At 33.1% G+C, this 16,482-nt stretch overlaps 1 protein-coding gene across 3 annotated transcripts in view; it reads left to right on the top strand.

Moving 5' to 3' along the window:
• The window catches only part of LOC138310296 (peroxisome proliferator-activated receptor delta-like), a 75,377-nt gene that overhangs the window by 42,190 nt on the left and 16,705 nt on the right, over positions 1 to 16,482 (top strand). For all 3 annotated transcript variants that reach the window (XM_069251437.1, XM_069251436.1, XM_069251435.1), the window contains 2 exons: positions 924 to 1,006; positions 15,907 to 16,163. In XM_069251437.1, the coding sequence (XP_069107538.1) occupies positions 943 to 1,006; positions 15,907 to 16,163 (321 nt within the window). In that variant the 5' untranslated portion in view covers positions 924 to 942. The remainder of the gene's footprint in view (positions 1 to 923; positions 1,007 to 15,906; positions 16,164 to 16,482) is intronic.

The raw sequence follows: 16,482 nt of genomic DNA, 5'->3' as shown, positions 1-16,482 counted from the left end.
ATTTTCCGTTAGGAATATCCCATTTGAGCCCCTCTGTTTCACTCCATGTCCATTGAGTGTACAGTGACCTTGCCGGCCAGGAACGTTGACCTGAAGTGACCCCTTTATTTGACCTGATATGCCCTGTTTATCTGTAGACTGTAACCTTATCTGACCTGTTAGCTTGACCACCAGAGTTGATTGGTCAGCGTGGAAACATACCTTGTAGGTAAATTCCTGATTCTGCATGTACTTTGGTTAAATCCTCAAACTTGTACTACAACATATAAAGAAATCACATATTGTATAGTAGTCGATCACATGAGTGTGTAGGGTAGTTTATAGCTTAATGTATACAGTGAGAAGGGTACCTGTTTAAAGCTGTATATATATATCGCTGTGCATGGTGAGAGGTATGTTGACTTTATTTAAATGTGTGTGTGTGTGTGTGTGCGATCCACATGTGGTGATACTGATTGGTTAAATATCGACGGAATCAACTCAATGTGCGCTCACAATTTAAAAGTGTGTGGCATATAGGTAGAAGTTGATTATCCTAAAGATAAAATTGGAATTTTATGAAAGTGGAAGTACTTTAAAATTTACGAAAAAGGGAAGATACCTTTATTTTAATTAACAGTGGAGAAGGTACATGTACTACCAATTTTTGGTGTGTGTTTTTAACATAAATCTACCACTTTGAAGTACAGTGTATGTTAATTTGAATGAGTGATGAATAACGGAGGTAAATTTTACCACTGAAGTAAGTGTATAAAAACTATTACATATTATGTTTGATGATCAATGAATTTTGAATGAAAATTATACCACTTTAATATCTCATTGTACATATATGTTTGCTTGGTGAAAAGTTGATTTTATGACAGAATTGATCACCAATTAAAAAATATGTGGTAATTAAAAAATATTTTATCACTTTTTAGGATTACTTCTGAGAGAGACATGTCAACTGTGTTTCTACCGCATGGATTCTATTTAGAGAATACTCTACAATTACAACATCGAGGTATGTATAATTTATATTTACTGTTATTCCTTTTGGAGTGTAATATTGGTACTAGAACATCAGATCTATATATTATTCCTCTTGGAGTGTAATATTAGTACTAGAACATCAGATCTATGTATTATTCCTCTTGGAGTGTAATATTGGTACTAGAACATCAGATCTATGTATTATTCCTCTTGGAGTGTAATATTGGTACTTAAATAGATCAGATCTATGTACATCAGATCTATGTAATTATTCCTCTTGGAGTGTAATATTGGTACTAGAACATCAGATCTATGTATTATTTCCTCTTGGAGTGTAATATTAGTACTAGAACATCAGATCTATGTATTATTCCTCTTGGAGTGTAATATTAGTACTAGAACATCAGATCTATGTATTATTCCTCTTGGAGTGTAATATTAGTACTAGAACATCAGATCTATGTAATTATTCCTCTTGGAGTGTAATATTGGTACTAGAACATCAGATCTATGTATTATTCCTCTTGGAGTGTAATATTAGTACTAGAACATCATATCTATGTATTATTCCTCTTGGGAGTGTAATATTAGTACTAGAACATCAAGATATGTAATTATTCCTCTTGGAGTGTAATATTGGTACTAGAACATCAGATCTATGTATTATTCCTCTTGGAGTGTAATATTGGTACTAGAACATCAGATCTATGTATTATTCCTCTTGGAGTGTAATATTAGTACTAGAACATCAGATCTATATATTATTCCTCTTGGAGTGTAATATTAGTACTAGAACATCAGATCTATGTAATTATTCCTCTTGGAGTGTAATATTGGTACTAGAACATCAGATCTATGTATTATTCCTCTTGGAGTGTAATATTGGTACTAGAACATCAGATCTATGTATTATTCCTCTTGGAGTGTAATATTGGTACTAGAACATCAGATCTATGTATTATTCCTCTTGGAGTGTAATATTGGTACTAGAACATCAGATCTATGTATTATTCTATTTCTCAAAATCTGCTTTATTTCATTGTTTTTCTGTTTGGAGTAATGTACACAAAGGCACCAGCATATATACATAACAGCTAGAACACAGAGGTATATCTCTGCTTTATTCTTTGTTATTCTTTTTGGAGACCAAATTTATGCATTATTCTATTTATATACACAATGATCAGGGAACATGTTATCTAAATCTTATAATTATACCCCCACCACGCTTTCCCTCTCCCCGCAACAAAGACAGGGAGATGGGGGTGCATTCAGGTTGTCTACCTGGTGGTATTTCAACAAAACTTTATAAGAATAATCCTACTTATGCAGAGTAAATTTGAGTAATCTTTATCATAATTATCAGAGTTGTGTCCCTTTCTTACAAGAATTTTAAACATAGCTCCTCCTGAACTACTGGAGGATTTACAATGAAACTTGGTAGCAATAATCCTTATACAGTAAAGATATATGTTACCATGTTAGGTGGGAGAATGTTTTTTGTTTTGTTTATTTTTGATATATATCTTATTGCATAGTTTTACATACAATGGGAATTTGGCAAAAGTTTTCCAACTTATATGAAGCCCTCTCCCTATGGAGTGTTTGGGCAGGGAGAGGGTATGAATAGCCTTGACTTTCCATTGAAGCTTAGAGGGACTGAGGCGGCTGAGTGATTACTTTGTACCGACAAGCCCTCCACCTCTGGGTCGCCAGTTAGAATTCCATGTGGGACAATTCCCAGGCTGATTGGTGTTTTTTTCTCCGGGTACTCCAGCTTTCTTCCACCAACAAACCTGACACATCCTTATTACATACCCCTGGCTGTTAATAGTTTGTTAAACTTATTATAATAAAATCACAAAACATTGAAGAAGCTAGATCCCAGGGGGACATATTGAATATATGCTAAAATCTTTGAATAAGTCAAAAATCTCAATAAATTGTTTATTTTTGGATACATACACACATTGAATGCATGTATGCTAGGGTAAAGAGCGATCAGAGAATTGTTTGAATGAATTGGCTTTGACTTGAAGTTTATTTTCTGATTATGATGAGGTGCTGAGACACACAGTGATAGAAATAGGAGATATAAGATGCTGACATGGAGACATTTGAAGGTTATTTGTTCTAAATGAGTGTCTATCAGCAAAGTAACAGAGCTCCCCATGGAAAATTTTACTGGGAATCTCAGTTGGATAATAGGGTGGGATTCCCAATCTATCCCAGTGTGATCCCAGTCAAATCCCACTGTGATCCCAGTCAAATCCCACTGAGATCCCAGTCAAATCCCACTGGGATCCCAGTTAAATCCCACTGGGATCCCAGTCAAATCCCACAGTGATCCCAGTCAAATCCCACTGTGATCCCAGTCAAATCCCACTGTGATCCCAGTCAAATCCCACTGAGATCCCAGTCAAATCCCAGTGTGATCCCAGTCAAATCCCACTGAGATCCCAGTCAAATCCCACTGAGATCTCAGTCAAATCTCACTGGGATCCCAGTCAAATCCCACCGGGATCTCAGTCTAATCCCACCATTGGTTCCCAGTCAATCCCTGCGGGATACACGTACAAAATCCCGGTGGGATCCTTATTCACATTTTCCATGGGACTTGATCACATTTGCTGTAATTATAATTATACAAATTAGAATAACTAAAGTTTTTGACAATTTCTAAAACTAAAGACCTGATATAAGTGTGTTGTACACAGGGATTGATACAGAGAATATCAGGATCATTTAAAAGATATGGTCCTAACCTTCACAATCGACAGGCTACATACTTCATAACTGCAGGTTTATAGATTGCAGGAATATGCAAATACATAACACTAATTTACCTTCATTTATTACAGTCAAACCTAACTATAAAAGGGACCAAAACAAAATGGCCTGAAAACCAAGACATTCTTTTAATAAACCTCTAGCAGAGTGTGTTGAAATAATTATTTGGTACCTGATGTAAAAGTGGTCTTTGATATTAAGCAGGTGTTTTGTTGGTGTTTTTTTTACAGAGATTGTTGCTATTAGGCAGGTTCAGTTGTAAAGTATATATATATATATATATTTAGTCAAGCAAATATACTTCGGATTAGTATTCAAATAACACTTTGGACTTAAACCCTGAAACACTTTTGTAAAATAACCATTAGAGATGCATCTTCCATTTTAGATTTTACTTCTATTTGTTGTTTTTCAATTTAGGGAATGATAAATTAATTTTGTCCTGGCCTTAATTAATGATGTGATTACATAATTAAAAGCAATTTGTATGATGCCATTAATTATTGTCCAAAGTAGGAATGCCAAAGACCTCCCACAAATGTTCTACCACAAGTCTTAATTAATTAATTCTAAGCGGTATTTACATTATATATTATGTAAAGTATGAAATAATGAAAGTGGCTTAAATTCATATTTTGAAAATGATTCATCTTAACACTTCAACACTCTTGGTGAACGTGTCTTAATAATAGCAAATGCATGTTGTAAGCGCCAGACATTGATAAATATATATTTGAGAATTATGGAATAAATTCCTTATTTCATAATTTACATATATATCAATATAATAATATGCAGAAGTTAGCACTTGTTTATAGAAAACAAGTGAACATTTGTTAGCTTGGGACAACTAAACAGCATGTATATTGCTTTCTTGCAAGCATAAGACATTTGTTATGTAAATTTTATATTCTATGTTGTTTGCTTGTACAAATTTTGTTATATAATAGTTGTGAAAGGGCTTTTATAAGTTGTCATATCCGTTTGTTTCAAGCAATAAAGTATATGTGACTTATTCACACCTAAAATTTCATAATAGACTGGACTTGTCTTTGATTTAGAAGAGCCTAAATGTGAATTGAGATTTTAAGGACCAAGTTTATCAATGGAATAAATATGTTATTGTCGTGTGTAGCTGGTGACATTTATATAACAAAAAATATAAAAGTCATATCTCATCATATTTAAGTCCTTTAATATGCATGGGACAAGTGGGAAAAAGAAATCAATATGAAAAGATTTGCTGAGTATTATCAATGTTCTTCTAATAAATGTCTTAATATTATATAACATTTATGATATAATCAATGTGCTTTATTCTTCATTGTTCGCCATCTGCCCTGCATAAACTTTTCATTTAAATATTCTTCTCAATAAGGATGATAAGGGTACTGAGATAGGGCCTGTAGCATGCTGGGATAAAGGACTGCCAAGTTTGTTAAAATGAATGACCTTGAGCTTCATTCAAGGTCACATGGTGTCAAAAACCTAAAATCAACTAATAATGAATCAAATTATTGGGCCTGTAGCATGTTTGGATGAATGGCCTACATGTACTCTCAAGGTCATAGAGGTCAAATGTATGGGAAAATCTTCTCAAGTAAAAGGTCTAAATTACTCAGATATTGGAGATGTATTTTGCTGGATGACCAAAGTACATAAGTTTGTTTTTTGAATTACCTATTTTCAAGGTCACAATTTGGCCAAATGTGTCAGAAAGTAACAAATTCTTTTGAAGAATAGTAAAAGAAAACAGTGATTATTTTTTATCCCATTTGCGTCTCTGTATTCTAGCTATCAAAGGATTTTTTCGTATTTTACCTGCAATAGTCAGAATGGCTGTTTAGGATTAGTGATCTATTTAACAAAATCCAACTATTGTTAAGACAATATTAATGTTAACAAAACTTGAGGTTTTTCAATGTAAAACTAATTTCCATTAAGTGCCCTAAAAAAAGAAGAAGGGAGACCACTCTATGTTTTTGACTTATTGAGTATGAGATGAGGTACTGTTGGGAGATGGGATTTACCAATCATATGTTTGTCGGGTCTACAAAGATGGCTGCTAGGCTTACTGACCTCTTTAATAAGTTTCCATTATTGTTAACATGATGTTCATCTTTTTGTTAAGAGATTTCAATGTTAATGAAACATGGTCTTCTTTCTCAACTTGTTATTAAAGATGCTCCTTACTGTTGACAGAGCGTAAACGATACCCATTATTTGAACAATAATTGGTACTTAATCATGTATATATATATATGTCTAATTTATAACAGCAAAAATAAAATAAAATTATTTATTCTGCTTTTGGTGCATGCACAATCAGTACTTCATTCCATATAGGACATAGTGCCAAGGAATTTTTTCGCAACACATTGAATTACTTTTAATATTTTTATCTTTAAAATGAAATTAGAAACACAAACTTTTCAATGGTGGTAATGGTGTACAGTAGGTAACTTTTGTAACTGAAGAAAAAAACTAATTTGTCTATTCATGTTTTTGTTGAGAAAAATACTATCTGTCAGCAGTGGCTGGAACATCTTTAATCTAAAAATTTATTTTTATTTTTCATTTCTATTTAAATTGAATGGTAATTATTTGCATAACGTGCTGGCTAGTCGATTTAAAAAAACTTTAATTAGCAATTTTCATGCAAATTAATACTAATTATTCATCTTAGGCCAGGTTAGTATGCATTTATAATTACTGAATTTAAATACTTTAATTTAAATGATTTATCTCATCATATTTAATATGCATAGTAAACTTGTATAGGACTTTTAAACAATAAATTATCAAAGTATTAATAATAGTCTTTACTTTGCATATAAACTGCATAAAAGAGTGCACTTTGGTCTCCTGTCGATACATAAATAGACCAGTCATCTTCTATACTTCTCAATCTTATTTCCATACAGAAATATCACCAAGAATAATTAATCTAAAAAAAATAAAACAGAAAATAATTCCAAGAAAAATAATTGATAACGATAATGATTATGTCATATCAGTGAGCGTATAAGGGTTGCCATAAGTACAGGTACAAGTGGTGGGATATGGTGAATAAACACATAATGTTCTAGAGAAATTTCCATGATGTAGTGGGGGTGTTGGTTTATAATAAACTTCCAGCAGCACCACAAATTAATCTGCTGATACACCAATGTCATATCTGTGTCGCCATGTGACAAAATTATGTTCCATGGGACATCAACTATCTATGACATCATAACTGTAACGTTGCAAATTCAAATTTTTGATTTTTGCCTGGTTCTCAGACTAGACTTAAAATGACCCTTTAACATATAAACAATGTACGTAGTTCACTAGTGCATGTACACAGTTGGAAATGAATGCTGCCTAGTATTGTATGACACATACCATTATGCATAATTGACAGATGATATGTCCATCAAGTTAGGCGAGGTACATGTATGGTCATTTGTTTACGACATTATCAAAAAAATACATATTTCATTTTTGGTCCAACAAGTTAGTGGAGATGTAGCGGGCATTTGTTTTTGACATGATCAAAATGATACATTTTCATTTTTGGAGTATAAAGATGTGGTCATCAATGTTTATGATCAAAACTCCATTTTTTTATCTGTCAAGTTTGTGGACATTGCTTTATGATGTTATCAAGACAAATATGCTTCATATTTTGGTCTGTCACGTTCGGGGAGATATATATGGTTGGTCGTTCATGAAGTCTTCAAACCAATATTGATATTTTTCATTTTTTGGTTTATCATTTATTTAAAAGAAAAATCTAACCCATGATTAAGATAATAATTTAATGAATATACACCCGAGGGTTAAGTTTTTATATATTAATCATGGTTGATAGAAAGCTTTGACAAAACATATGTAAGAATAAGGTACACAATCACTTGAAATCTCTAAATTTGTCATGATTTTGTTACAAGTAATTGTTTTTAGCTTATTGCCTAAGTTTTCCTAGAAAATGTCTTACATAAACCCTGTTTTACAGATGCTTCACTACCTATACAGAGCATAAAAGATGTTCATTTTTTAGACAATAATTGGTGTTTACTCCTGTTAATGTATGTCTAATTAACACAACAATTCATATAAATGAATCAGTACCCCTCACTCCACATAGGGCATTAATGCCACAGATTTTTTTTAGGGTGCAATTAATTATTCTTACTTAACTTTTATTTTGAAGTAGATAACGAAGCTCAAGCTCAATGATGGTAATTAACAATTTTATAAGTGACTTTTGTGACCAAAGAAACATACTAATTTATTTGCTCCTGTTTTTAATAGATAAAATTACCATTTATCAGTGGTGCACAGCTCCTAGTGGTGGCTGGGAAAAATGGCACGAACATTTCTAAGAAAATACATATTACATAGGAATTATTCTAGGAGTTGCCTGTCACTTTAGCATTTTCTTTTCATTAAGATTTATTACACCTTTCCCTCGACTTAAATCTAGGTGAAGGTCTTTACATTCTGAATAGAGACATATACATAACAATTGTACATAATGTATGCATACATACAGCTTGATATTTATTCAGCACCAAAATCATGCATCCTCTATATAGCTCCCTAAGTTTGTTCGGGGAGAGAGTGACTGTTAAAACCATCGGCAGTAGGGATGGCCACATATGAAAAAGTCGATTCTATATATTCATTAGGACTTAAGATATTTTACACCTTGTGAAGTCAAACATGCTGACATGCTGACATGTGATTGTACATGGGTTTTATGCATCAGGATGCACAGAGAATTTAATTGTTCTTCTATGACATTTTTGCTTTGAGATGTGCTTTCACGTTTTTTCCGATGGAACCATTGATGCATAGTTTGGATTTCCTGTCAGGTAATATACAACTCTGCAAATCACTGTGAATTGCTGTAATTTTAGTGTACAAATATCTTTTTACTTTACCTGTAATTCTATCTGTGATGAATTTGCTTCAGACAAAATTTGAATGCCAAAGAAAAGCATTCTAAAAACTTAAATTTACTTGTATACAATACAAAGATATTGCAAAGATACACATCCTCTTATTATCATGTTCCATTTATCAGACAAAATGTGATATTAAGAGGAATGTGATAGTAAGAGGAATGTGATATTTAACAGTTGAAAACATTTTCAGTCGTTTTCTGATGCATCAAAACAGATTATGTATATATTGTAATCAATTTAATCTCTAGTTTGTTTATTTGTTAATTGTTTAGTCATGTATTTATGGACTTAAAAGAATTTAAATTGAATATATATGTTGAAATCAGTTTAATTTTTGTTTATCTCTTAACAGTACCTAATGCTGATACCATTAAGGATCCTTGCTGAGAAGTCAAAATGTTTTTATGACTTAACTTTTTTTCCTAATATAGATTTTTGAAAAAAGGAGAACTATTTTAACAAAATGAAAATAGAAAAGATCATATAATTAATATGTAGATGTAGCAGTGTGTTTGATTTTGAATATTGCAAATCAAAGAACTGTATTTGAAACACTGGGTGATTTTACTGGAATTTCACTGCTTTGACATTTAAAACATTGTCTGGTTGTCTGATATTAGTTTGCAGAATTGACAAATCCAGTGTTTTCTTTGAAAAGACTATTTGCAACCTTTGCTATTTGCTCTGAATAGCTGCATATTTCGCCCCTACCCTCTAAATTTGTAAGATCAAAATACTCCAGTTTTCACAATTTTTGACAGGTTTAATTCTTCATGTAAAATTTATATTGAATTTGAACAAGGTCATGCATCACTTAATTGAAATTACGTAGTATACAAATTACAGTTTGAAGTTTTGTAGAAGTACCAATTTGCAACTTGACACTGCATGCATGAAAGCCATGCATAATATTGAAGAAAAAAATGATAAAGCTCAGTTACGCTTTGAAAATATGCTTGATTTGGTTGCTGTTTGTACAACTTGGAACACATCTTTAAACAGTCAGAGGTCTTCTTTTTCATTCATTTACGCCTGCAGTTTCATAATGGACTGGTTTAGTGTCTTCAGGGATAAATAAGTTAATCAGAAAAAAAAAGCCAGATTGCAATTGCCAGAAGTAAAGCCACGCAACTTTTGTAAGTTTACCTAGGCCCAGTTTCGCGAACAAATCCTTAACTTTAAGGAATTTCTTAACTCAGTTTTCCATAAGATTAACTTAAGATTCCTTCCTTAACTTGTTAATGCTTTTTGTATGAGGAATTTTAAGTTACAGAATTCCTTAAAGTTAAAAAAATGTTCGTAAAACTGGACCCTTGCAGATTATATATCAAAGCTTAACTATTAAGTGGTGCTGTAAACAATCTTTCCTTCATGAGAGCTAAATGTCTCGATCTCCATTTTCAAAATTATTTAAATAAATTTAAGATTAAATGGAAATGCATTTGAATTTGATTATGAAAGAATAGTTGAAGATCAGTTCGCAGAGATAAACTTTCACGAAACTATACCTTGGTTGCGAAATTCTTGAAAATAAATTGCACAGAAAAAAAAGTTGATTTTCAGTACTGTGAAGTACTCTTACTTTGCCAATAAGTTTCTCAATATTTTCCGGGACTAATTCACGTACCACATGATACCCGATAACGTTTGTGCAGGACTATATAAAGTATCTCCATCTGTATTCTTCCAGCTGAAATGACGTTAGCGCGGGATATCATCTTTTAACGTCATTCCATCACCAATGGAAACAATAGTCCCGCACAAACATGAATTAATCCCATTATAGGAATTAAGTGAAAACATGAATATAGAGAAAATAAACCACACAAAATTTACTACCCACAATATAGTAATCAGTTATTTTGTTATACATTATTTAGTTTCCAAACAATGCCTCTAGCTAGCCAGATCTGGCAGAACTTTAAAAACCAACAAACAAATGAAGACACTTAAAACTTTTATTTAAAAGAAATTATGATACGTTATATATATTATAACATATAGGCCTTTGATGAAAATAGTCAGATAGGGTAAGTTATGAGTGCCATTGGCAATTCACTGTTTGAGAGCAAAATTACTAAGATAATGATGTGAATGAGCACAATAGTGAATTTGCTATACACACAAACTTTTTATATCAAGTTAGTTCTACATATGATTGTAACTAATGCTATGTGGTGTTGCAGCCATGGAACAATTTTTATTTTATTATACATGGATATCTGTTTTAACACTTGTTTTACTGTATATATTTTATCAATATATCTTTTAAGCTCAAATGGTTAAGTATGTCAGAGATTTATACTGTAAATTTTGTTTTTGAAATTCATCAACCTCAACACAAGGTACATGTAGGTATTTTCAGTGAATTACAACTGTTGATTGCCTCTGATGTCTTTTTCCTCTGGTCGTATAAGAAAAAAAAATCCCCCCCCCAAAAAAAAAAAAAAAAAAAAAAAAAAAATATCAAAGAACTGAATGTACTGCATGGGGTTGAATAGGAATACAGTTGAAATTTGTATTTTGCAGTTTAGTTGTCCTCTGGTAAACTGATTATAAGAACATCACAGTGAATCTGCAGCTCATCCCAAAGATCAGTTTTCATTGTTTAGGAAAAACAGAACATTATAGGAAGTATCAAATTTAAAAAAAAAAAAAAAAAAAAAAAAAAAAAATACCCAACATAATAAAAGACTAATCTCATTGCTCAATGGCAGTTTCAAAAATGGCAATCACAAAGACCAAATTTTGCTAAATTGGAATTAATATTTTTTGCTCCTGCTAGCAGCATAGTTTCAGAATATGCTGCAAATGTGGTACATGCAAATTGGTGAGAGGGAAATCAATTTTCATTGTCTTAATTGAGGGCTATTTAAAAAAAAAACAGGCCAAAGTTATATATTTGTTTACAATTTATTAGTATATTCCTTATTCTTGATAATGAAATTTCATCCCATGTATTATAAATTGTCAAATCCCTTTTGTTTCAACGGTACAGTAGTACATGTAGGTCATATTCATATTAACCTTATTGTACAAACGAGGAATGTTGATAAAAAATCTCAGATTATAATTCCTGCTATTTATCTGCGTATAACACTTGTCTCTTATATAAATATCCTATGGCATATTTATCATCATTTTTATGTTAACAGTAACAATATTGTATTTGTTTGATGTGCAATATTTTAGCGTTCTGCCGAACAGCATGGATACATTTTTGTAGATCCGGCCTTCGGTTGCCACTTGCCGAAGGGTAAATTGGGCTCCACTGTGCTGTATAGTTTAATATTTGTCTACTTTGTCCCGCATTACTGTTCGTATCCTATTATGTAATCGTGTTCGTTTTGTTTGTCTTGATAAAGGGGCAGATCGCCTCGAAAATTTGACAATTTTGTTTTGTCCACACTGTTGGAATTACTAGTTTGCTTGTCCCATATAATGTACAATATAAAGATTTAAATTAAGAGTATGTTGAGATGACATGCAGTAGCAGCCTGATCAACTTCAACATATAACACCAAGCAATGTTAATTATATGAATTAATCTTAATTGCTAAATAGCCATTTTATGATTGTCCAAAATGTTTTCAGTCATGTTTCTGTAGATGCTATTTACAATCTTAATAACAGTGTAAAACAATATGTTGACAGGTCATAAAGCAATGCAATGTTCATGCATATTGCTTAAGATTATTAAATCAGAAAGTACATTTTTATACTTTTCTGGTATTGCACTTTTTATGTACTTGATTGAGTTTGCGCTGAAATAAAACAAAGCAGTCCTAAAGAGTTAGATGAAGTAAGTGCTTCAGCAAGAAGAGGCATAAAAATATCAAACACAGATGAACCAATAAAGGACTAGGTATGGTAAGAGTCTTTTGTGGCCTCCAAATCAAAGTCTGTTATTTTAAGATGTTAATCTTGCATTTCAAATATTAACTACATACCTGACATATTTGATAGTGCTATTAGGTAATATGGCAGTTATAGTTGTCATGGCAACCATTTTCATTATACATAAATTATGCAAAATGTGAAAATTTCATCAAAATTGGCCTTTTTTATGCAGTTTTTCATCTAGTTAACATGTTTCGTCCGTCGTCGTCCGCCGTGCGCCGTGCGCCGTGCGCCGTGCGCCGTGCGTTAACTTTTCACATTTTGAACTTCTTCTCAAGTTCTACCAGTGCGATTTGGCTGAAACTTGCATGAAATGATCCTGACATGGTCCCGACAAAGTGTTGTTATTTTTCGGGTCGATCCGAAATCCAAGATGGCCGCCACAGCCGCCATCTTGAAAACACATTTTGAACTTCTTCTCAAGTTCTACCAGTGTGATTTGACTGAAACTTGCATGAAATGATCCTGACATGGTCCCGACAAAGTGTTGTTATTTTTCGGGTCGATCCGAAATCCAAGATGGCCGCCACAGCCGCCATCTTGAAAACACATTTTGAACTTCTTCTCAAGTTCTACCGGTGCGATTTGACTGAAACTTGCATGAAATGATCCTGACATGGTCCCGACAAAGTGTTGTTATTTTTCGGGTCGATCCGAAATCCAAGATGGCCGCCACAGCCGCCATCTTGAAAACACATTTTGAACTTCTTCTCAAGTTCGACCGGTGCGATTTGGCTGAAACTTGCATGAAATGATCCTGACATGGTCCCGACAAAGTGTTGTTATTTTTCGGGTCGATCCGAAATCCAAGATGGCTGCCACAGCCGCCATCTTGAAAACACATTTTGAACTTCTTCTCAAGTTCTACTGGTGCGATTTGGCTGAAACTTGCATGAAATGATCCTGACATGGTCCCGACAAAGTGTTGTTATTTTTCGGGTCGATCCGAAATGCAAGATGGCCGCCACAGCCGCCATCTTGAAAACACATTTAGAACTTCTTCTCAAGTTCTACTGGTGCGATTTGGCTGAAACTTGCATGAAATGATCCTGACATGGTCCCGACAAAGTGTTGTTATTTTTCGGGTCGATCCGAAATCCAAGATGGCCACCACAGCCGCCATCTTGAAAACACATTTTGAACTTCTTCTCAAGTTCTACCTGTGCGATTTGGCTAAAACTTGCATGAAATGATCCTGACATGGTCCCGACAAAGTGTTGTTATTTTTCGGGTCGATCCGAAATCCAAGATGGCCGCCACAGCCGCCATCTTGAAAACACATTTTGAACTTCTTCTCAAGTTCTACCGGTGCGATTTGACTGAAACTTGCATGAAATGATCCTGACATGGTCCAAACAAAGTGTTGTTATTTTTCGGGTCGATCCGAAATCCAAGATGGCCGCCACAGCCGCCATCTTGAAAACACATTTTGAACTTCTTCTCAAGTTCTACTGGTGCGATTTGACTGAAACTTGCATGAAATGATCCTGACATGGTCCCAACAAAGTGTTGTTATTTTTCGGGTCGATCCGAAATCCAAGATGGCCGCCAAAGCCGCCATCTTGAAAACACATTTTGAACTTCTTCTCAAGTTCTACCGGTGCGATTTGACTGAAACTTGCATGAAATGATCCTGACATGGTCCTGACAAAGTGTTGTTATTTTTCGGGTTGATGCGAAATCCAAGATGGCCACCACAGCCGCCATCTTGAAAACACATTTTGAACTTCTTCTCAAGTTCTACCGGTGCGATTTGGCTGAAACTTGCATGAAATGATCCTGACATGGTCCCGACAAAGTATTGTTACATCTCTGGTTGATCACAAATCGAAGATGGCTACCATGACACTATATCTAATTAATTTCCTATATGTTAAGGCCCTTGGGCCTCTTGTTTGAAATAAAATTTGTTGAAAGAAATTGAAAATGATCCTGACATGGTCCTGACAAAGTGACACCATATATAATTAGTTTTACTATTGCCAAGGTAGTCAGATGACCGTTAAGGCCTTTTTTATGCAGTTTTTCATCTAGTTAACATGACATAGAGTGCACTCTAGAACAAACGTTATATTTCTCAAAATGATGTATTCTTCGTGTCTGGCAATTCCCTTAAAATATAAAGTTTGTTCTAGGTTGTGTGCTATTGCTTTTAAAAGAAAACTATCAATCAATATGCCAAAATTGACTAAATTTTCAAATTTGCATAATTTATGCAAAGTTACCATGGGTATATAGCAAAAACAAACTTTCTGCCAACAAAAATATCATTAAGTTTTTATCAGAAGCATATTCAATATTTCAAACGCAGCAACTTAATTTCTTAATACTTAATTTGAAATTTGGTAGATTTAGGGGCCAAAAAGAGCCATTACCATATCTAGTCCTTTATTAATGTTTTTGTCACAATTCATATTTAAAATTAGAAAGGTCGTTCAAATAAAGCATGCTTGCTTATTTAGATGATTTGATTAACATAGTTTCCTTCAAAATGCCCGTGGGCTATGCAGATTTTTTACATTATAAATGTATTAGGCTAGCTGGCTTTAGCCTGTAGAGGTTAGGTATATGTGGAAGTTTTTACCAAATAAATAGACTGGGATTCTTAAGTGCTTATAAATACATATAAAGGGGAAAGTCTTAGGTAGTCAATAGCTTCCCCCTAGAAATATAATGAGGAGGGGTCAGATATGCTATTTTTACCTGGACAAACCTTTGACATAATTTTTAAATATGTCTATTCTGTTAAAGGCTTATTTCCTTTCCAGGTAGTGCGCCTTAAACTGAAACGAATACTTCAATTAAAATATATTTGTTTTTAAAACTTTAACCTATTATATGATTTGCAGAAATTTAATATTTTAAACTGAATTTTATTAGAACCAAGGATATGTCTTTAGTGTTAACTTAAGTATGCATTATTTGGTACAATTTGAATTAAAGATTAACTAAAATAATAAGTCAAATGAATGAATGAATTAAAAAAGAAAAATTATTTTGCTATTTTTATGATCACTGCATGATATTGATATTTTCATATTTTTTAACCTATTACACTTGTTTTCTTTATATTAATATTTAGTGTTCTCTGTACAAATTCATTAATATATTTCCCCATATCTTGTTTGTTACAGATTTTTCTGATTTGTATTTATATTTGTAATTTCTGTACAAATTCATTAATATTTCCCCATATCTTATTTGTTACAGATTTTTCTGATTTGTATTTACATTAGTATTCTCTGTACAAATTCATTAATATTTCCCCATATCTTGTTTGTTACAGATTTTTCTGATCTGGACACGGAACAACTTTTACTGGACATCAACCACCATGACAGACTAACATCTAAAAACATGCTGATAGACATCTCCCAGGATTTTTGTGTGTCACCATCATCACAGCCAGATCTCTCACCTCAGTCTACTTTCTCCTCCTCCTCCTCCTCCTCCTCTCCAATCCCCTCACCCTCGTCCTCATCAGATCTCAACAGCCTGAATGTGTTCTCAATGACAAGGGCTCGTCCGAACTCCACGTCTTTAGTAAGTTTAAAATTCACATTTTCCACCAGGGCTGAGTTGTTCAAAAAGTGGTTAGCTTAATCAAGTGATAAGTGAAATTTCCATTTCTAGTTGAAAAAATTTATAGGTTAACTTTTCTCTAAATAGGAAAGTAGGTAAAGGAATGTAATACTTCAGAATTTCATAAATTGTGTTAAGTTTGTTTGTTAAGACATTATTATTTTATCTTCATTTGAAAATTGTTGATAAACTGTGATAAGCTTAATCACCTTTTGAACAACTCGGCCCTGGTGTTAACTGCCAAGTAGTCAGGATCAGATCAGTATGTAGTGATAGGAGA

Source organism: Argopecten irradians, chromosome 16 (genome assembly GCF_041381155.1).
Source record: "Argopecten irradians isolate NY chromosome 16, Ai_NY, whole genome shotgun sequence".
NCBI classification, from domain to species: Eukaryota; Metazoa; Mollusca; class Bivalvia; order Pectinida; family Pectinidae; genus Argopecten; species Argopecten irradians.
The sequence above is the reverse complement of the archived record's forward strand: the minus strand, read 5'-3'. Positions and strand labels throughout refer to the sequence as shown.